Source organism: Mauremys mutica, chromosome 1 (genome assembly GCF_020497125.1).
Source record: "Mauremys mutica isolate MM-2020 ecotype Southern chromosome 1, ASM2049712v1, whole genome shotgun sequence".
NCBI classification, from domain to species: Eukaryota; Metazoa; Chordata; order Testudines; family Geoemydidae; genus Mauremys; species Mauremys mutica.
The window spans coordinates 8,780,700-8,802,853 of record NC_059072.1 but is presented as its reverse complement, the minus strand read 5'-3'; the positions used below and the strand labels follow the sequence as shown (position 1 = coordinate 8,802,853).

The following is a 22,154-nucleotide window of genomic DNA, read 5'->3' as shown; positions in this document are numbered from 1 at the left end:
CATCAGACCCGTATTTCCTTTTTCTCACTAAAACAGTTCTTTAAATAAAAGCTTTCCCCTTTAGCCTCTTGTGTCTTGGCAATCAACAATAAATAGGGGTTTACTGAAGTGTGGCAGTGGCTAGTTAAAAGGCTCAGAGCCTGGATAACATTGCACCTTGGCTGTGTTGTTTACCTCTAGAATTCAATCACTGTGAAAGTGGCGTTATCAAGGGCATAACTCTCCAGTATGTCTAACTGCAAATATGAAGTGTCACAAACGCCATTTCCAAAAAAAATTGCTGTATTTTTTGCCAAAGAAGAAAAGTAAATGTATATGGAAGTTTTTTTATTAATATAATAAATGATTGACTATTCTATTTGCTTTCTTAAAGCTTTGCTTGAGAGTTTTATGTTGATATAATAGTTTAGTTTTGTGCATGGCCATTTTTTTTTGAAGCGCGAGAAGAAAAAGAAAAGAGCCTGTGATGTGAGTGAGAAGTAGTGTGTCAGCTTTCAAAGTGCCTACCTCTTTTTTTCCTCACTGCATCCCACTCTCTTTCCATTTCGCAATCCTTTTCACAGCTCTGTTTGTTGACTAGGTCCTCCTGAATTTGTTCCTGATCCGGTGAAATGCTGAATGTTTGCTGGGTGGTACCTAATACCCCCAGCTTTCATTGAAGTCCTGGAGTGTTAAGGACTCAGCACCTCCAAAGGCTCGAGCTCTTTTGGCAGACACAGTCAATGCACACCATTACCCACCCTCCCTTCTATCAAAATATGTCTGCGTCTTGTCCACAATGTCTTTTACCTACAAGGCTGCAGGCCCTTCCCTAGCACAGATCAGCAGAAGAGGGAGTCCCATCCAGTCCCTCCTGATCAAGGGATGATGACAGTTGATAAAAGTGAAGGATTCTAGGGTATTTAACAAAGACTTAGCTGATTCTTTCCCTTAAAAATAGAAATTTAGTATTTCATTTTTTTTATAAAAAGCAACAGAGTCCTGTGGCACCTTATAGACTAACAGAAGTATTGGAGCATAAGCTTTTGTGGGTGAATACCCACTTCGTCAGACGCATTTTTTTGATGTTGCATGCATTGTCATAATACCTGGGCGCTGTATAGAGTTCAACAGTAATACAGACATAAGTTTTACTAAACCGATCAGGCAGAATAGAACATTACAAACTACAGCCATGCACTGATACAGTCCCCTGACCTCAGGCTGCAGAAACCAAGAATTGGAAAACTATCTGGCTAAGGAGATATGCCGTATGCTGTGCCCCAAAGGCCATCAGGCCTCTGCTCTCATCCACGAGAGGGAGCAAATTTCACAGGTATGGACTTCTTGCAGAAGCAGAGAAGTCCAGTTTCTTCTTATAAATTTCTCTATTAATGTAAAAGACCTTAATGGCTGAAGGCTGCTGCAGGGTAATTCTGGATTTTGGGGTAAATAAAGCAGAACATAGTTGGCCCATGAGCTGTCTGTATCTGTTAATATTTATTAAGGGATCAGACCTTAGCTTGGCTGCCTGCTTACTAAATCGCCTTGCTTTTCATTTTTAATATCTAGCTGACAGGTACACTGTTAATTTAAATTCTATGTTGTAAGCAAATGTCTTCACTTATTTTACTAACAGCATCTTAGATTATTAAAAGAGAGAGATTTATACTGTTTTATATTTGCATGTCTTTCAGCATGGACGATGAAAATCTATGGAATAAGTTTCACTTTTGTTGATAGTCACTTTCAGGTTTTTAGTGCTGTGGTGTTTAGATTTCAAACATTACAAAGGCTATGGTGTATCTCTGAATTCAAAACAACTGCAGAAAGGTTTCTGTTGGTCATAGATCTTATAAAAGCTTGGCTTTACAAAATAATCTACTAGTTTGTCATTCTGAGAGATTTGTGGTCAAATTCATTTTTAAGGCACAACTGAAAATTAGCTAGGAATCTCATTGTAGTGCACAGGAGATATTAGCTGGTCACTCTTGAAATGCATTGGCAGAGTTTTGTGGGAGAGGCTTGCCTACCTACATTATGCCAGCTCAAGCCACTGCCTGTCACTGTATTAAAGTCTCAAAATTAGGGAAAACCATTTTTTTCATGCTGAAATTGTGTATTAATTAAACCAAAAAAATTAACCTCTTAGAAGATCTTGATAGCTCAGAGCACTTTCCCCAGTTCTAACCCGACACTGCTTGTGATTCCCATGTAAAAGACTCGGTTGGTTTAACAGTTAGAATAGGAGACTGTGAGATTCAGACTTCTGGGTTCCATTTTCTGCTGTGCTACTGAGTCATTACCTTGCGTAAGTGAACTAAAATCTTCATGTCTGTTTCCTCTATCTGTAAAATGGGAATAGTGTGACTACTCTGAAGTTTTGGGAGGTTTAACTGTGTAATGGATGTGAGACCGTCAGTTTCGCTGGAGTTACTATTGGGAGAGGAGGAAGCAGACTTAAGACCAACTTTTCCAGCACAGAACTTTGAAAGCCTTACTACTTGCTAAACATATTTCAAGAAGCACTGTGCTCTGGTTTTGTTTAACAGTGTTCAGAATAGATTCTCTTTCACACAAACATCTGATGAGAAGTTTGAAGGTGCTAGTGACAGTGATTTTGTTCGTATCTGTTTTACAAGTCGACTTGTTTTTTTAAGAGCAAAATTAAAAATGTATTTTCTCTTATTTTGAAATTGTGTCTGCTTTAAACAACTCTCTGGATATCACTCACTGTGGTGTTGGTATGTACCAGAAAGAACAGAGATCGTTTCTCTTTGACCAAAGGAGAAATGGGTGTTGAGGATATTGAGGAAGATTTAGGATTAGGAGAATGGAGTCCTCATTTAGTATTTAATAAAATTTAGTAACATGATGATAAATTGTCATATTTATTTAATTTTCTTTCCAGGTATCAGCAGTGGACTCTTTAGAGGGTCCTCTTCTTCAGGTGGAGGGACTGAGTGATCTGAGGCTAGAGCTTCACAGTAAGAAGATGAACATGCACTTAGTCCTAATAGATGAATTGCACCGTCATCTGTACATCAAATCTACTAACCGTGTGGGACAACGGAACAAGGAGAAAGGGAAAATAAGGTTGGTTTTAGGTAGTGTTAACTCAGGACTTGGGGGTGGGTGGAGGAACCACTTTCTCCCTTGGTGAGTAGAAGACTTTTCAGAGAGAGTGCTGTCATCTTCTGCAGAATCTACCCTTTCATTGGTGGGAGTCGGAGGGGTGGGGATTGGGGGATATTTCTAGCTCCAGTGGTTGAGAATAAAACATTCTGATGATGGTCCCTTCTGACTTTAAAGTCTGAGTCTGTACTGCCTTCTTGAGCCTGCAGATAGACTGCTCCACTGCTGCTACTCAGACGTTCCCAAGCTGCAGCCCAGTGAGGACAGGCCAGAGTGTTGTCAGTTTTTACTACTGCTATTTGTAACCCTGTGGGTAGCAATGACATTGGCAATAGGGTAGTTTCACTCTGCAACATGTTTAGGAATGCTATAAGTAACAACAGAGGCAGGCAGCTAGAGTCGATCAGTAAGGAGGAGAACACAAAAATAGAGGTTGTGGAGGTGTAGATGAGTAGATGTTCCCCATCCCTATGCAGTGTTCAGGAGGCTCTGGTGCTGGGGTAAGAGGAAGAACAGCGAGAGAGCATGCTTTCCTCCTCTCTTCCAGCAGCCTGGGGGGGGGGGGTGGGGGGGGGGGGGGGGGGGGGGGCGGGGGATAGAAAGCTTCAAACTAATCATACAGCTTCTAGCCAGAGGTCATGAAATTTGAGGTTCTTAGCAGAGTCAATGGACAGCAACTTGAGTGAGGTAGGTGGTAGCTTCTCACCTGGGTGTTGCCTCTGATCATTGGGACACCTCATTAGCTTTAGTCCTCTGGCTGTTATTTGTCTGATCAGTATTTCTATTTCAATCCCTGTGTATGAGGAGGGTGGGTGTGAAGAGATGGATGGGAAAAGCTAGAAAAGGGAAGTGAAGTATTGAGGAGTTGGCGGGGGAGGAGTGAGAAAATAGAGCGTAGGGAAGCTAATAGGGAGATAAGAGGGAATACAATGAAAACAGAGAGAAAAGATGCATTATGATTGATTTTTGGGAAGAAAAAAGAATAGTGTAGTGAAGCCAGGAAGGGTAAGAAGGGTTACTCAAAATAGAAGGGGCGCAGTCAGTTACAGTAAACAAATTATTAAATAGAAAGTTGATTGAAGTTCAGATTTCTAAGCAGGAGGCTTGTTAATGAGTCATCATAGTTTCTTGCTGACTCACCCCCTTAATTAAAAACAAACACAACGTGTGCTGCCCCCACATATACACTTGGTGATAAACGACAATCCTGTGTTCCTGCTGCAGGGACACTTATCTCTTTCCTGCTCTCCTTTCTTACATTTAACACACACCTTCCTGTCGTACCTCATCCCTGTTTATACTGTAAGCTGTTTGGGGCAGGGACAGTCTGTCATCTGATGATAGAACAGCGCCTAGCAAGTTCAGGCCCGATCCTGATTGAGGGCGCAGAATACTACTGCAATATAAATAATTGAATGTTGTTGTTAATTTCACTACACTGATGTGCAGGGCTTTGGAGCTGTGCTCCGGCTCCACTCCAGCTCCAGGCAAAAGCCTGCAGCTCCACTGCTCCGGAGCTGCTCTGTGCTCCAGCTCAGGGCTCCACTCCAAAGCCCTGCTGACGTGCACAACTTTTTAATTCCTTTGAATTGTGCAGGATGTGGATTTTTGAGGAGGTTTTCATACAGGCAGGTAGGGCTTGAGTTAGTGCGTTGAGTGAGTGTTTTGGTCCCTAAGACAATGTAGCAACCTCATTATAGAAGCATTCTTTGCTTTTCTTAACATGATTTCTTGCTCATGTTTCCCCTGCCTCCTTCAGTCTCTTGCCTTTCCTTATGTGGCTGGGCAGCTTGACACAGTCTTGACAAATAAATGTTAATTTATTGCAGAAAGTAATAAAGTACTTTTCTTTCCAAGTGATAGGTCTCATGGAAGAGGTGAATGTGCATGTATGTGTGTGTGCACACATTTGGAAGAGGGGAGAGGGGGTAGGATGTTGTGGAGTGGGCTGGGAGGAGATTTCCATGCTGCTTAGAAGAAGGCATGGGAGTGGACTTTATCCCTTCTCGTAACAGAGCTGGTTGCCTCATTGGATGGTTACACTCCCAGATCATAATCAACTATTTAATGCCTATTGACCATAATTTCGGCATGAATTAATTCTGTCAGTGCTGGAAGAAGATCCTTTACAATAACCAAGAAACCCTCTTGGTAAAACAATACATCAAACGTCTTGAGGTCTCTGAAGAATGCACTTGAGGGCAGGGGGAATTTATTCAAGCAAAATCCAATTTGTTTAGGTCCTGATAGTGCAGCTAGAGCCACATAGGCAGGTATGGATACATATTAAATCAGTGAACCTTAGCGGGCAGGGCGCCATCTTTGTGGATCTAGTTGTGGGATTGGGGCCCTGGTTTCCTCCTATGCTTGTCTTTTTAAATGGGCTTGCAATAGTAGTATCTCTTCTGTTTCATTGTTTCCTTGCACTCTCCCTTTCTGTTTGTATCCAGCTGTTGTCTCATGTTTTATACTTAGATGTAAGTTTCTCAGGGCTGGGATTGTCCGCGTTAATGTTTTTATAGTGCCTAGCACAATACGATCATGGTCTATGATTGGGGGTCCCTCGGTGCTACAATAATAATAACAATAGTATGTTAATGTATTTGAAGCCGTTGGTTTGCTTTTTTCCCCCTGCCCAGTTCACTTGGGAAAGATGCCTCTCCCGTACCTCTTATCGACGTGACCAACTTGCCTACACATTGGAAGTTCCTTGACTCCTCCCAGTTCAGCACTCCCGGGAGCTCTAGTGGTGAGTATGAATACCTGCATGTTTCATTTATAGCTCTCTAAGTGCATTTGTAAACGCCGGTAAATATCATTATTCCCATGTGTGATGGGGTGCTTACCCCACACAGGTATAAAAGGGGTTAACCAGGCCCTGCCCCAAAAGGAGCAATGGAGGAGTCCTTTGAGCAGCGCAGAGAGGCTGCAGGAAGAATAGCCAATCAGGGAGGAGTTGTAGGGAGCAAGCAACCAGGGCCCAGTAGGCTCAGATAAAAGGGAGCTGCAGGGCAGGGTAAGGCCATTGCTGCTGGGAGCCCAGGGAGTATGAACTGTGTCGCTGGAGGGCTGAGAGAACTGTAAGCACCTTGGACAGAGCCGTGGCTGGCTCCTGGGGTCTGAGCAACTCTGAGTGCCCTGAGCTGAGGGCGAAGAAGGTGCTGGGGCTATTGGGAAGTGGCCCAGGGTAGTAGAGCAGCACTGACTGAGGAGCAGCAGGAAGCTGCTATTTACAGGTCGCTGGGTTGGGGCCCAGAGTAGTGGGCAGGCCTGGGTCCCCCCCCACTAGGGAGGTGGCTGAACTGTTGGCCAAGTACACTTCTCCCCTCCTGGAAGGGGGAAACACAGAGAGGACGCTGCGGTTCTGGGAGCTGAGAGAGGAGCTGTAAGATGGAGCAGAGACAGAGTGATGGTGGGCAAACTGCAAATGTGGGTTTCAACCTCGAGCGAATCCCTAGTACAACCAGGAGGAGGTGCCCTAGTACAACCAGGAGGAGGTGCCAGTTTGGCAATGAGGGCTGCACCCCGTGACACCGTTTCACAGATGAGGGACACTGAAGCACAGAGATGTCAAGTGACTTGCCCAAGATCATAGAGAGAGTTGGGGGCAGAACCAGGAATAAAGTGCAGTCTGCTAACTCCCATTCAGATATCAAGTACTAACATGGTTTAGCAGGTTTCTTCCTGACAAGTCATCCATTTACCTATTTTTTTTTCATTCTCTGCTCAAATTTAATTATATTTCATTCTATTTGCTGCTCCTGGTGGTTGATTGTCTTTTTGATATGCATACCTCTGGCCAGGAGGGAGACTTGTAGCTAATTCCCTTTGCGTCCAGACATCTCTTTACGTTATTTAATAGAGGATGGCAGGTACACAGGAGAGTGCAAATTTGTTTTTCTGGGTTAGAGCCAAAAAAACAGAACTCTTCTTTTTAAAGCCCTTGTGGAAGCTGTTATCTGTAGAGAAACCTCTGCCTATATGCATCATAGCTTTTCAGCATTTATTTTTTTATTTTTATTGTTACTAGGGAAATTTTCATAATAAAATCACTTCCTTAGCACTGAAAGTACTGCACGAAGGGTGAATTAAGCCTCATAACAGTTCAGTGAGTTGAGGAGGTAGGGTTGTCCTTATTTCACAGAGGAGTATGCCGAGGCTTAGAAAGAGGTGAAGTGCACACCTCTCAATGTGCTGCCCAGCTAAATGAGTGATGCAATATAGAACATGCTTTCTTCCCGGTGCATAAAACAGTTCCACTTTTCACAAACAACAAAGGGAATTAAAAGTTAATAACCAGGTTAAGAAAAAAAAAATTTCCTCCTTCATTTTTCTTTTTTGTCAAATTTTGTTCTTCTCTCATTGCCATTAATTTTTTTCCCTTTGATTCCTTTTTTCTTGTTTCTTATGTCTCCGTTATTTTCTGTTCCTCTTTCTCCTCACATTTGTCTCATGGCCCCTTTGTTTAACCTGATGGGCTTTCATTCCTCCTACATAGCACACTTCTTCAGGGCTGGTTGTTTGCTATAGAGACCAGCTCTTCATAGAGGGAATGAGTGTGTCTGTATTGCTGTTGAAGAGGGGATGTGGGAAGAGCATTCATTAGTGGCATCCGAGCACCAGTTGATGAAATTTTCTCCCCCACGATCTCTTGCTGAGCTCTCTCCACAGAATCTATGACTTAGTGGCTTCAATGCTGGAATATAGGAGCCACCCAAAAATAATGGAAAATTGGGTCATTCCTGAATTTTCTACCATTGTTGAAAAGACTGATTCAGTGACTTGCCCAAGGTCACATGACAAGTGGCAGACATGGGAAAAAGTCTCCTTATGTAAACACTAGCCTGTACTCTCTTCAGTCCTGTTTGTATAGTTCATCTGCTTCTGCTGCTTATTGCCCACCTGAAATCCCAATCTTCTCTCCGTGCAATATAAACAACTGTAGTTGTTGTGGAGCTGATTGTGATGTCCCAGAGGATTCTGACTTCAATGGAGTATAAGCAGAAGGAGAAGATGGACCTTTTTAATAAACATAAAAACCATCTCTGTGTGAATATGCTCGGCAAGAATAAGATCAAGCGAGGAAAATATCAGGTATATCAGCAAAACAGCTTCTGAATAATACTAAGCCCTTCTAATTCATTTCACCTTCAAAGCATTGAATAAACTAAGTAATGCCCGTCACATCTTGTGCAGTAGGTAAGCACTCATTATTGTACAAGATTGGCTAGCAGATCATGCCCAATCCTATCAAATACAGACCAGGCCACAGTGATGAATGCATTTTAATGTCTGAGGCAGGACTACTGCAGTTCTTTTTGTTGAGGAAGGAAGTCCATTTCCTGATGAGGTGCCAGCTTGTTCAGAATACCTGGCTGCTCACCCTAAGAACGCTTGACCTCAATATGCCACTTCCTTTATTGGCTCCACGTTAACCAGAGCGCGTCCAGTTCAGGGTCACTGGCCTGACGTTCTAATATTCAATTCCTATGTGGAATTGGCCATGTGTCCCTGTGACACCATCCTTCCCAGTAGAATTGACCCCCACAACAGCTGCATTCCATGGGAGCAACAACTGTGTCAACCAACAAGGGCAGGTTCATGACTGAGAGAGACAGAACTTTCTCAGGCACCAGATCAAGAGTACGGAACTCTCTGCGGGAAGAAATAAGAATGACCATTACCTTTCCCACACTTGGAGCCAAGAGTAAAATCCTCCTCTTCGCCCAGGCTTTCCCAAATATTATTATTATTATTTATTTATTTATTTGTATTATTGTAGCACCTAGGAGCTTCATTCATTGATCACGACCTCATTGTGCTAGGCACTGTACAAACACAGAACAAAAAAATATTCCTTGCTCCAAATAGATTACACTCAAAGTATAAAATGAGAGACAACAGATGGATACAGACACATGGGAGAGTACAAGGAAACAATGAGACAATATTGGTCAGCATGGTAAGCAGCGGTCTTGGCACGTCAGTAGCCTAACCATTGTTAAGGTTTTGTAGGCCTCATGGCAAAGGAGAGTTTTCGGGGGGGATTTGAAGGAGGATAATATTTACAGGTAGCTCCTGCTAAGCAGAAAGTGGGGAAAAGCACAAACGCACTTGTTTGAAAATGTAACAAGTGGGCACTGGAGACTGGCCTCGTGGGCTAATCAGAGACAGGAGTCGACTGGTACTGAGTGAGAGATGACAGGTAAGGTGGGGACAGGCCATGGTGGGTCTTGAATGTGAAGACAGCAGCTTATGTTTGATGTGATAGAGAAGATGTACAAAGAGAGGGGTGATATGGTCAAAGTGACAGGCTAGGAACATTATCTTTGCAGCAGCATTGTGAACAGTTATGAGTGGGACAGGATTGCATTTGTCAAGGCCAGAGAAAAGGGATGTCACAGTAATTAAAATATGAGATGATGTGAGCCTGGATGCAAGTTTTAGCTGTGTGGATGGCTAGGAACGGCTGTATCTTACAGAAGTTATGCAGAAAGGATTTGCAAGACTTAGACATAGCCTGGATGTAAAGACCTAGAGAGAGGTCTGAGTCGACACCCAGGTTATGGGCCTGCATGACAGGATGACGGTGTTATCCACCGTGATTGAGAAAGGTGGTAGTGGGGAGGGTTTGGGGAGGAAGATGGAGCTCTGTTTTAGCTGTGTTGAGCTTGAGCTGATGGTGAGATGTCCATTAAAAGAAATCATAGAGAGGGGGCTGGGAAGATGCTATTTTCCAGACAGCAAGTAGGGAGTTACACAGCTGGTTTGCCAAGGTTGCTAGAAAGGTAAAGACGACCCGCTGAAAAATGAAGGGGGCTAAGTGGGCAGCGGCTGAAGGTGAGTCTCTTTCAGAGCCTCTCTGAGTCTGTCTCTTGCTGCCAGAGGTGGAGCTAATTAGACTGAGTGTCACTTACCAAAGCTCGCAAGGAAAGATTAAGGTTTAGGTAAGAGGAAATACGAATGTAGGCATTTATTGTTTTAACCCTTGTGTCTGAATGCTGTGTACCTTTGGGTGCATAAATAACGTTTTTTGAGTCACTGCTGTTTGAGTCACTTTAATCAATTGCTAGTCACAGGCTCCAGGAGGAAAATGGCTTATGGGTGTTGAACACAGTTGGGCCTGCCATATTATGATGTTCGATAAATGGGGGATGCAGCCAAGAAATCCAGCCCAGGAGTGGTTGAACTGCAGGGTTCCACCCAGAGAGTGGTGAAGTTAGGGAAACCAGGAGGTGCACACAATGGTCTAAATTGCAGCTTGCACTGTGACCATGACAGATACCAACACCTTTTTTATATAAATATATACTTTTATTTATGTACAGTAAAATAAAGTAGCATTATTTCATATACCACCTCCAGGTAAAAGAGTTAAACTCAGGATTTGCTCATCTACACCATTTTTCCTTACACAAATCTTGAAAATGTTTTCAACTGAAAAGATTATCCCTATTAGTTTTTTGTGTGTGTCCTGTAGCCCCCATAATGTGCTAGGTGCTGTTCACACATAAAGTAAGACAAGCCAATATGTCAATAAGGAATTTGATAGCCTGATCCTCTGTATAAATCAGTGTAGCTCCATTAACTTTAATGAAGCTATGCTGATTTACACCAGTTGAAGATCTAGCCAACAAGCTCCTTGTTTTCTTGATTTTGTTTATAGTTGCTGTTCATGCCAAAAAGGCCAGGAGATCCTTGTGACAGAGGTGGTAATTTTCTGCAATATTCTTGAAAAACCTCATTGAATTTAAGTTTAAGTATCTTTGGAGTCCATTGTATTAATTGCAGAGCATATGTATTATTGTGGGCCTGGATGATCAAAGGACTGTATTGAGCAATGCAGCAGAGGAGAATGGTCTTTTGGGACAATAAATGTGAAATGGACCCCCCCCTCCGCCTCCCTCTCCCTGGTTTATGCAAAACCACACTTTTTTGAAGCTACGCCCTGTGGAAGGGACCACTGTCTACTGATTACCTGTTCCTGAAATCTGAAGATCAAAGATCCAGGCTGTATAAAGGAAAGACTAACCCATGCATCTGGTTGGTTGTTCTGAGCTAAAGCTGTTATGAGCTTGTAACCGCATTGGTGCATTTTAAGGACTGACTCCTACTAGAGCTCCTGCTGGAGTTGTGGAGGGGTGATCTCTAGTAAGCTTATTAACATGTATGTTCTTTTATTGTTTTTAATGTGTTTTCTTGGTAATGCTTTCACCTAAAGAATAAATGTGCTTTCTTACCACTGTTTGGTACCTTGTATCTGTGGATAATTACGCTGCTTATAGCTTCCCTCGTGAGAGAGCAAACCACAGACACTGGCCTGTTTAGGTAGGGTGACTTGCTGGGGATAATACAGTGTAGGCTGGGAACTGTTTAACCTGGAAAAACCCTGATCGGCAGTGGGAGAGATGATGTCTGGGAGCCAGAAAAATGGGTGCCCTTGCTGGGCCATGGAGGAGACAGTTGTCCTGAACTGTGACAGTCATCTTTGCTGGTCTCTTCTCTTCTATTGTCCAATTCTGCAGGGTGCTGAGTGAGCATATCCCTCTGACTTTACAAGGCAGTGTGCTTTGGAGCAGCTCTTCTATAGGTGTAATTGGGCATATACAATCCACATGAAATATACATACAAGTCTGGTTAGGACAAAATGACTGTTTTTTGTTTGTTATTTCAGATAATTTTGTTTAAAGGTATCTCCAGTGAGTGGCCTTTTAGAGTAAGCAGAGATCATGGAGCTATCAGAGAATCTAAAACCCTAGTGTATATGGTAGAAACTATTTTTGCCTTCAGCTATTTAAGTTCTTTTGCCTTTTATTGATGAAACAAAAAGCGGCCATTCATATTAATGCACATAATTATAAAACACTGTGTCACTTGAGCTGTGGCAGGATTCTGTATTTTTTTCTCCATTTGCCGCTCAAGAGGTTGGGCTGGAGAATCTTTACAGGAAAATTAAAGCTGCTCCTACTTCACTTAAACAAAATCTGCAATAATTTTTATCTGAGCATTGTAGACATTTCACTGCAGCAGTAACTACGTAGTCATCTTCTTGCCTGTTTAGAGAAATAAATTTACTTAGAAATTGTATTTCTCTGCCAGTGCTCAGTATTTTGTAGTGTATTTATAGGGGCTCCTCAGCTGCCTCTCTCTTTCTGGAACTATAAAGTGTGCTCACGCACTGTCTGAGCAATTCCTAGTGCTGCATTGCTCAAACACTTCATGAGGGCACTTTATAGAATTCCAGTAAGAAACAAGCTGGAAGCCTTTATGTATTTCTGCTGTACTGTGGAATGATATTATCTGATTAGTGATATGTAAATCTTATGGCAAATGGGGAGAATAATGTAATCAAATGACACTCTCACCCCAAATGTAAGAATAAATAAATTCCTCAATAGGAATAATACAGTAATTTCTAAAATTAAGTCAGTCACTGGCTGTATACCTTGATTGAGCAAGGTACTTTAAGGACGAGTAGTCCTGTTGAGCTTAATAGTGGTACTTGTGTGCTTAAAGTTAGGCATGTGTTTAAAATATCTTGCTGAATAAGGGCCTTAAAAATGCAATTTTGCCTTGAAAAGTGACTGTAAAAATGTCTTAGTGGGTTTTCCTGTTTATTGGCTATCAATTACTTCTAGTTTAAAGCTGCTCAGTTAAGTTAAACGGTGTGTGTTTTACTTGCCAGTATTGCAGTCTCATCAGGAGATCTATGTCAGGCATGATTCTTTCCTAATGCATCATCATCGGTGCTAAAGATCCTACAGACAAAATCAGGGATAGGCAACCTATGGTACACATGCTAAAGGCGGCACGCGAGCTGATTTTCAGAGGCACTTACACTGTCCGGGTCCTGGCCACCAGTCTGGAGAGGGGGGGGCTCTGCATTTTACCGTATTTTTCCATGTATAAGATGCCCCCATGTATAAGACGACCCCCACTTTTCTAACCCAAAATTCAGAAATCAATATTTTAAACATAAAACAGAACACATTTTTATTTAGTAATTAGGCAACATTTACATACCAGTACTATGATATTATGCATCACACTTAGCTTTGAGCAAATCACTTTATTCAGCCTCTATTGCATCACTGCTTCTTCTTCATCACTATTAGTTTCGATCATATCAGTTTCTTCAACTTCTATTGCATCACTGCTGTCTACTGAGTCACTGTCTATATATATGAGATCATCCTCAGTTCCGTCCATGGCATTGCTGATTCCACATTTCTTGAAGGACTTCACAATCACCTTTTGTTTGACGCCATACCATGAGTTTAGAACCCAATTGCTAACCTCAGTAATGGTTGGTTTTTTCACTCTTCCTGTCGGTGTCAAGTTACCACCTGCTTTTTTAATCCATCTACTCCATTCTTCTCTCATCAGGGCTTTAAATGGCTTGTTGATTGAAACATCTAGTGGCTGTAGCTGACCTGTAAGTCCACCTGGAATAACTGCTAGCTGTGTTCGCAAATCCGATGCAACCCTTTTTGTCTTTTCTGTTAAATGTGCTCGGAACTGATCAAAGACAAGTAGAGCTGGCTTCTTTAAGAGCCCTCCAGGTCTTCTGGACCAAACCTTTGCAAACCAAATGGCCATAATGTCTTCATTCATCCATCCCTTCTCATGAACTTGCACAATAAAGCCAGGTGGTATGGTCTCTTTAGGATATGTTTTCCTCTTAAAAATAAGCATAGGAGGCAGTTTAGTACCATTTGCACAGCATGAAAGCACAGCAGTATAGTGTGTCTTTTCATGGCCACTTGTTTTGATTGCCACTGTTTTGATTCCTTTCACATCAACAGTTCTGTTGGAAGGCACATCAAAATTGAGTGGCACCTCATCCATGTTTGCAATCTGACTTGGTTCAAAATCATATTTTTTCCGAAGTTGTATGACATAGGAGAGAAACTGTTGGATTTTATTCTCATAAACTGGTGGCATTTTCTGTGCTAACTTTGTTCGTGCTCTCATGGCCAACCCTTCTCTCCTCATGAAATTGAAGCACCATTTTGCCTTTCCTGTAAAATCAACAATCTTCATTTCGCTTGCAAACATTCTTGCCTGATATTGAATAAGCTTGGCTGACACACACAAGCCACTCTGGCGCTGCTCCATAATCCAAGTCTTAAGCCTCTGCTCCAAGTTTGGCCATTTTGCTGGTTTTCCTCTTAAGGCCTTCTTCTTTTTTGGCATCTTAAGGAGTTGTTCTTCCTGTTTTCTCCACTGTCTGATCATACACTCAGTGGGAGGAGGTCCAAACTGTCTCTCTGCAGCTCTATTTCCATGCTCTTTTGCATAACTGATTACATTCAGTTTGAATTTTGCAGAGTAAGACATTCGCTTATTTATTTTTTTATTTTCTGACATCTTTATGGGCTCAGAACGCTCCGACATTACCGGTCCCTGTCGCATCTGCGCACTGCCTACACGCTCTCCACCTCCAACGGGATGTGTTCCAATTGGTTTGTTCAGCATCAGCTGACGTCAGTTACATAAGGCTCGTGATTGGAGGAAGCCTGTTTCCAGAGACAAGCTATCGGCAGTTTCGCTCGTGATTGGAGGTTAGTGATTGGCAGGGCCCGCTCCAGGCACCAGCTGAGCAACCTGGTGCTTGGGGCGGCATATTCTGTGGGGCGGCATTCCACCCAATCCTAGGGCAGCACGGCCATTTTTTTGTTTTTGGTTTGCCGCTCGGGCCTCCCTGTAGGGGGCGGCAGTGCGGAGGAGGGGAGCACCCTGCAGCAAACTAGGCAGGGGGTCGGGGTGCAGGAGGGGTGCGGCAGGGTTCTTCCCTCTCCACCGACTGAAGCGGCGTTTTTTCCCCTCCTGCTTTGCCATTCCGGCCATGCCACAAGTTTTTTTTGTTTTGTTTTCTTTGCCGCTCCGGCCGCGCTGCAGGTGTCCCCCCCTCCCCCCCCCGACTTTGCCCTCAGGCCCAGGAAGAGGACGCCGAGGTAGGGGTAGAGGGAACGAGGAGGGCCGTGTGCCCCGGCTGGTCTCCGGCCGCAGCCCTGCCCGGCTCCTGCCGCGTCCCCCCCCAGCCCTGCGACTCCTGCCCCCCGGCCCCGCGACTCCTGTCCCCCGGCCGCCCGGCTGCCTGGCTCCGGTAGTGCGGGTCCAGGCACTGCGGTGGCCGTGACCCCACCTACCCGGATGCCCGGCTCCGGACACTGCCTGGCCCCGTGGCTCCAGCCGCCCGGCTCCTGCTGTTTTGCCACACGGCCGGGCTCCGGCAGCGCGGGTCCGGGCACGGCGGCAGCCCGGCTCCAGCTCCGGCTGCGTGGCTCCGGCCGCCCAGCTCCTGCCACATCCTCCGGCCGCGCGTCCTGGGCTCCCAGCTCCAGCCGCGGCTGGACTGTAGCGCCGCCAGCCACGTCCAGGCAGCGCGGTAAGGGGGCAGGGACGGGGTGTTGGAGAGAGGGCAGGGGAGTTCGGTGGTGGTGGGGTGTGGATAGGGGTTGGGGGGGTCAGAGGGCAGGGAACAGGGGGATTGAATAGGGGCAAGGGTCCTGGTGGGGGCAGTCAGAAAGGATCAGGGGTTGGATGGGGCGGTGGGAGGCAGTCAGGAGCAAGGGTTCCAGGGGCAGTTTCGCAACCGCGCGGTTCTCTCCTCGGCTTACTTCCGTGTATAAGACAACCCTCAATTTTTAGTCTAACGATTTTAGGAAAAAGTATAGTCTTATACACGGAAAAATTCGGTAATTTAATTTTTAAATGAAGCTTCTTAAACATTTTAAAAACCTTATTTACTTTACATACAACAATAGTTTAGTTATATATTATAGACTTATTCAAAGAGATCTTCTAAAAATGTTAAAATGTATTACTGGCATGCGAAACCTTAAATTAGAGTGACTAAATAAAGACTCGGCACAACACTTCTGAAAGGTTGCTGACCCCTGGACTAAATGATCCTCCCAGTTACATTTGGATTGCCCCAAATGCCTTTGTTACAGTTGCACAAATGCAAGGGAGGGCTTACTTTGAAGGCAGTGGGGTTCTGCACTCCACAGGTGCAACTGGGAAGACATAATGTGGCTTGCAGAACTTCCCCCCACCTTCATGAAGGTAATTTATATTTATAATTGGAGATATACCTATCTCCTAGAACTGGAAGGGACCTTGAAAAGTCATCGAGTCCAGCCCCCTGCCTTCACTAGCAGGACCAAGTACTGATTTTTGCCCCAGATCCCTAAGTGGTCCCCTCAAGGATTGAACTTTCAATTCTGGGTTTGCAGGCCAATGCTCAAACCACTGAGCTATCCTGCCTGCTATAGATGCCAAGGCCAGAAGGGACCATTGTGATTGTCTAGTTTGACCTCCTGCATAATATAGGTTGTAGAACTTCCCCAAAATAATGCCTAGAGCAGATCTTTTAGAAAAACATCCAGTCTTTATTTAAAAATTGTCACTGACAGAGAATCCACCATAACCCCTATTAAATTGTTCCAGTGGTTAATTACTCTCACTGTTAAATGTACTCCTTATTTCCATGATGCATAAACAGAAAAAAAAATCCACTCTGATTTTCAGATCCAAGAGTGAGTTTGCAGAGCTGGGATGTATAAAAAGAAACCCTTCATTTTATCTGTAAACTGAGAAAATATAAAGTAATTGTGATACAAGAAACATGGAAGCCCATGACGCCAGTTTTATAGTCCTTGTTAGTACAGAACCGTACTTTAAACTGACAGCACCAGCTGATTGTTCATATCAGGCTGGCAGCTTGAGTTTTGAAGCACATAATATTTTCACACTTTTGTGTGTACTTAGTATTTTTTGTGTGAGAGCAGTCATAAGATCCAAATACCTGAAACCAGTGCGCCTGAATATAAGCGATAGAATTTCATCCCGTTTCTCCTTTATTGAGCCATTTTATTTGTTTATTTTATTTGACTCTTTGCTTTCTTTCACATATAGTGCCACTCCCATGCCATCACAACCCATTCTCATTCCTGTATGTTTTGTACTCTGGTAGTACTGTGTCTCATTGATTATCCTCATTCCACCACATTTCCGTAATACCCATATCAGGCATTCCAGTTCACCCATCTTAGTATTTAGACTTGTAGCATTTGTATATATGCTCTTGTAGAGGTAAGGCAAAGACACTGTTCTTATTCTGAGAGCTTCTGACCTCATGTAATTCTTGGGATGAATTGCATTGTCATATGGTAATAGCTTGGTAATACACTCTAGATTCCTGGATAGTATTTTGGACCATCTGAAGAAGACCATTCCTTCCCCCCCACCGCCCATACCAAGTTACACGCTGGGCCCAAAGCTTAGGGACAGGCCTTTAGAATTTTCAGTCAGTGCTGTGTAGACATGTCCAGTAAAGTTAGTACTTATTAATACTGAGTTTCTGCAACAAGGTTCCGTCCATGGTGAGGCTCTCTGACTGTGCTGATAACATTTTAAACATAGCTCCAGTTAAACTGGTTTCTAAGAAAGTTTGGTTGGCCAGTCTGGATTGAGCCAAACCATAGGGAAACCAGTTCTAGCCTAGGCAATTCAAGTGATTGCCAAACCATGTTAGAAACTGGTTGGCCAAAGAAACTAGTTTAGCTGAAACCCCAAGAGGGATAAATCAAGTTAATCCAGCAAATCCTTACTTATCTGAGGAGTCCTTGCACATGCTAATAGTTGCTTTGGCTTGTATAGGGGCTACTCATGTGAGTAAGTATTTGCAGGATCAGGCAGTAAGTTATTAACTGCCTTAGCTGCAGTTAAGTTTAAACAGTTCAGATGTAACTGAGGCCAGTATAGAAAGGCCTAATTAAATAAAGTGTAAATCTATTGGACTGCTCAACTGCTGAAATGGGGAGGGAAGGATGCAAATTCTAATAGAAATTGTTTTTTTTAAAACCTTGGTCCACACAATATGTTCTTTTCACTTGGCAAACAGTTTCTGAAAAATGTTCAACTCACTAACATCTCTTAATAAGCAGTGTGGGTTTCATTTGTGCCTCTTCACAGTCATTTTATTTTGGGAATACAACAAAAATGACTAATAAAACTGAATTTTATTTTCTATTTCCTTTGCGGACCCACAAAAGGAGGTTGAAATCTAACTAGCCGATACAAAAATGACTTAGCAAGTAAATAATCACTTGAATGTTTTACAGTGCTTTTATTATTTGGTATTTTTTTTATGTCTTCTCTACTTACTCCAAGTGCTAATGAAATAAGGAAAATGAACTTACTTGTCTTCAAAAATTCCTTACAGATATATTCTAGATATAAACCTACAGATCTAGATAGGTATAAAATGTATTCTAACTGTTTGAGGTTCTGACTTGATAGAAATGAGTGGCATTGTTAGTGTGCGTCCCTTGGGCAAGAGCAAATATTGGTCCTTCAAGACAATCTGAACTGGGATATATCTGCACCTGCATGGAGCTCTTCTGCCTGTGCAGAGTAGCTTGCCCGATTGGAGCCTTAGGCCTACATTTTCATACGTGTCTGTTGCCCAGTTTGACACTTTTATGGGTGTCTGATTTCTGTGCCAAAACTTTGTGTTCAAATGACCCATTGCTGATGTTGAATGACAGAAGAGGGTATGATAAGGGAGAAAGAGGAGTGGTCATAATAGAGAGAGAAGTAACATCTTCAGTTGTATCTTGGGCTGTGATCTAGTCAGGTCTCACGAGACCACCCTGATCTTTCTTTGAGAAAATAACTAATTTTTCAGACAAAGGAAATACAGTAGATCTAATCTACCTGGATTTCAGCAAGACATTTGTTACAGTTCCACATGAGAAATTATTAATTAAATTGGAGAAGATGGGGATTAATATGAGATTTGAAAGATGGATAAGGAACTGGTTGAAGAGGAGACTGTAACAGGTCAGATTGAATGCCTGGAGGGAGGTAGTGGAGTTCCTGAGGGATGGGTCTTGGGACCAATGTTGTTTAACATTTTCATTAATGATCTTGGCACAAAAAGTGGGAGTGTGCTAATAAAGTTTGCAGATGATACAATGTTGGGAGATAATACCAATATGGAGGAGGACCAGAATATTATACAAGAAGATCTGGATGACCTTGAAAACTGGAGTAATAGAAATAGGATGAAATTTAATAGTGCAAGGTCATGCACTTAGGGACTAACAGCAAGAATTTTTGTTGAATGAATGGACTATAAGGTGAATAGCTGGCTAGATCATCGGGCTCAAAGGGTAGTGATCAATGGCTCCATGTCTAGTTGGCAGCCGGTTTCAAGTGGAGTTCCCCAAGGGTCGGTCCTGGGGCCTGTTTTGTTCAATATCTTCATTAATGATCTGGAGGATGGCGTGGACTGCACTCTCAGCACGTTTGCAGATGACCCTAAACTGGGAGGAGTGGTAGATACGCTGGAGGGTAGGGATAGGATACAGGGGGACCTAGACAAATTAGAGGACTGGGCCAAAAGAAACCTGATGAGGTTCAACAAGGACAAGTGCAGAGTCCTGCACTTAGGATGGAAGAATCCCATTCGCTGTTACAGAGTAGGGACCAAATGGCTAGGAAGCAGTTCTGCAGAAAAGGACCTAGGGGTTACAGTGGACGAGAAGCTGGATATGAGTCAACAGTGTGCCCTTGTTGCCAAGAAGGCTGACAGCATTGTGGGCTGTATAAGTAGGGGCATTGCCAGCAGATCGAGGGACATGATCATTCCCCTCTATTCGACATTGGTGAGGCCTCATCTGGAGTAGTGTGTCCAATTTTGGCCCCCACACTACAAGAAGGATGTGGAAAAATTGGAAAGAGTCCAGCGGAGGGCAACCAAAATGATCAGGGGGCTGGAGCACATGACTTATGAGGAGATGCTGAGGGAACTGGGATTGTTTAGTCTGCAGAAGAGAAGACTGAGGGGGGATTTGATAGCTGCTTTCAACTCCCTGAAATGGGGTTCCAAAGAGGATGGAGCTCGGCTGTTCTCAGTGGTACCAGATAACAGAACAAGGAGTAATGGTCTCAAGTTGTAGTGGGGGAGGTTTAGGTTGGATATTAGGAAAACCTTTTTCACTAGGAGGGTGGTGAAGCACTGGAATGGGTTACCTAGGGAGGTGGTGGAATCTCCTTCCTTAGAGATTTTTAAGGTCAGGCTTGACAAAGCCCTGGCTGGGATGATTTAGTTGGGAATTGGTCCTGCGTTGAGCAGGGGGTTGGACTAGATGACCTCCTGAGGTCTCTTGCAACCCTGATATTCTATGATTCTATGATTCTAAGCTGGGGGCTTATCAGTTGAAAGAGACAGAGGGAGGAGAAATAGTTGGGGGGTATTGGTTGATCACAGGATGACTATGAGCTCCAACGTGATGCAACCGTGAAAAAGAATTTTTCAGTTCCCCATCCCTGCAGTGGCTGTATTACACCAATGGATAATTCTCTCCTAAGAACTAATTTCTGCTGTGATGCCCACAAGTTCACTTAATCATAACAAAAAATTCCTTTCAATTTCATTTTTAACTTATTGTTTAAAACCTTGCCTCTTTCTGCAATTCTTTGTGTGTCCTGTCTTTTTACATAGCTTGTTCCCTAAGGAGCATACAGTCTCATGTCTGTGTCTTGTACACCTCTGGTGCTTAACAAATAATGAGTACAATTAATGAAATAGGTGAACCATATGTACAGTGTGTGGTACACAAAATGCTTGGCTCTTGGGATGAAAGGTACAATGAAAATGTGAGCTCTGAACTGAAATGTATGCACCAATTTTAATATCCTAATAGGTTTGTGATTTAAGTGCATTGTAAAGATCTCCTGTGTTTTCACTACCTGTTTGCTAAACATGCCCAGGGTGCTTTGCTAAAGTTTCCCCCATAACTTGCACAAATAACACACTTTAGCTGTGGGAGGTTTTTTTTAAAGAGAATTTAAATTGGCACTGGTTGGTTTTGATTGACATAAAAACTCAAGTTATTCTTCTCTCTTGACATTCTATCATCTAATAGGGTCTACTCTTGGTGTGTGTGCAATGCTCAGAGTGGAAATGAATAGGTTAGCAAACTCCCGTAGCACGATGGGGCTGGGCTGAGCTGAGGGGACAGAGTCTGAGGTTATGCCAGTTGAATAGTGTAATCTCTACTGAGCAGGTCAGACAGATCTCTAATTAAAAGGATACCATCAGGGTAATATGTGTGCAAGTCAGCTGCTACTGAAATAAGTTTTAACTAACCTATTAAAAATGATGCAACATAAATAGCAACATGACAATAAAGAGCATAGGAAAATATAACAGTTACATTGGCACATTCTTGGAGGAGATGAAGGTGTTCAGGGCAATTTTGAACTTTTGTGGGCCTGGTGATGAGCTGTCTCCAGAAGGTGCTTGAAGTTTGTAACTTGCATCTGTTCCGAGTGTGCCTTTATAAATGACTTGTCTGAAGTAGATTTGAACAGGTTTCAAGCAAGATTTGTTGGTCTTGCCCTATTTTGGTGGCCAGAAGTCATGTCATGGTCCACAGCAGTAGGAGTATGGGAGCATTGGTTAGGACTTTGTTAATGGGACTAGACTAATACATTCCCCTCCCCTGGAGGAGATAACATAAAATTGGAGCTTGTATCTGGGTGGTGGTTAAACAAAGTGTAAATGTAACGAGTGGCTTTGTCTAGGACTTGAGATGACATGACGATGGACACTGTAGAAAATATTTATAGTTATGTTGCCTTTTACTTTCACATTGGCTTTTCAATCTTTGATACTCACGTTGTAAAGTAGTAAGCAACTTTTTTCACTTCTTAAATTGTGAACTTCAGGAAAAAGATGTCCGAAATTTTGCTTTTCCTATTGCTAAAGGTATTGAGGCGGTAGAAACATGGGAAGGGCCAGAGTTGGGATGTCAACAAGGAGGCACCTGTTTGGAACATTCTTTTCTGAGAACTCTTGTTTTGACATCTGTATTCTGACATTTAAGCTAACCTGTTGATGGACCTTCTGTTTCAGGTGGTGTCACCTCCATAGCTAGCTCTAGAGCTTTGTGTTCATTGTGACATGCTGTTTCTCTTACTTGTCAAATCCATTTTGAAGTTTTCTGGTGGTTTATATACA

At 43.1% G+C, this 22,154-nt stretch overlaps 1 protein-coding gene across 3 annotated transcripts in view; it reads left to right on the top strand.

Moving 5' to 3' along the window:
* Positions 1-22,154, top strand: part of EXOC4 (exocyst complex component 4) — a 585,632-nt gene that overhangs the window by 51,104 nt on the left and 512,374 nt on the right. For all 3 annotated transcript variants that reach the window (XM_044982948.1, XM_044982962.1, XM_044982954.1), the window contains exons 4-5: positions 2,891-3,075; positions 5,754-5,863. In XM_044982948.1, the coding sequence (XP_044838883.1) occupies positions 2,891-3,075; positions 5,754-5,863 (295 nt within the window). The remainder of the gene's footprint in view (positions 1-2,890; positions 3,076-5,753; positions 5,864-22,154) is intronic.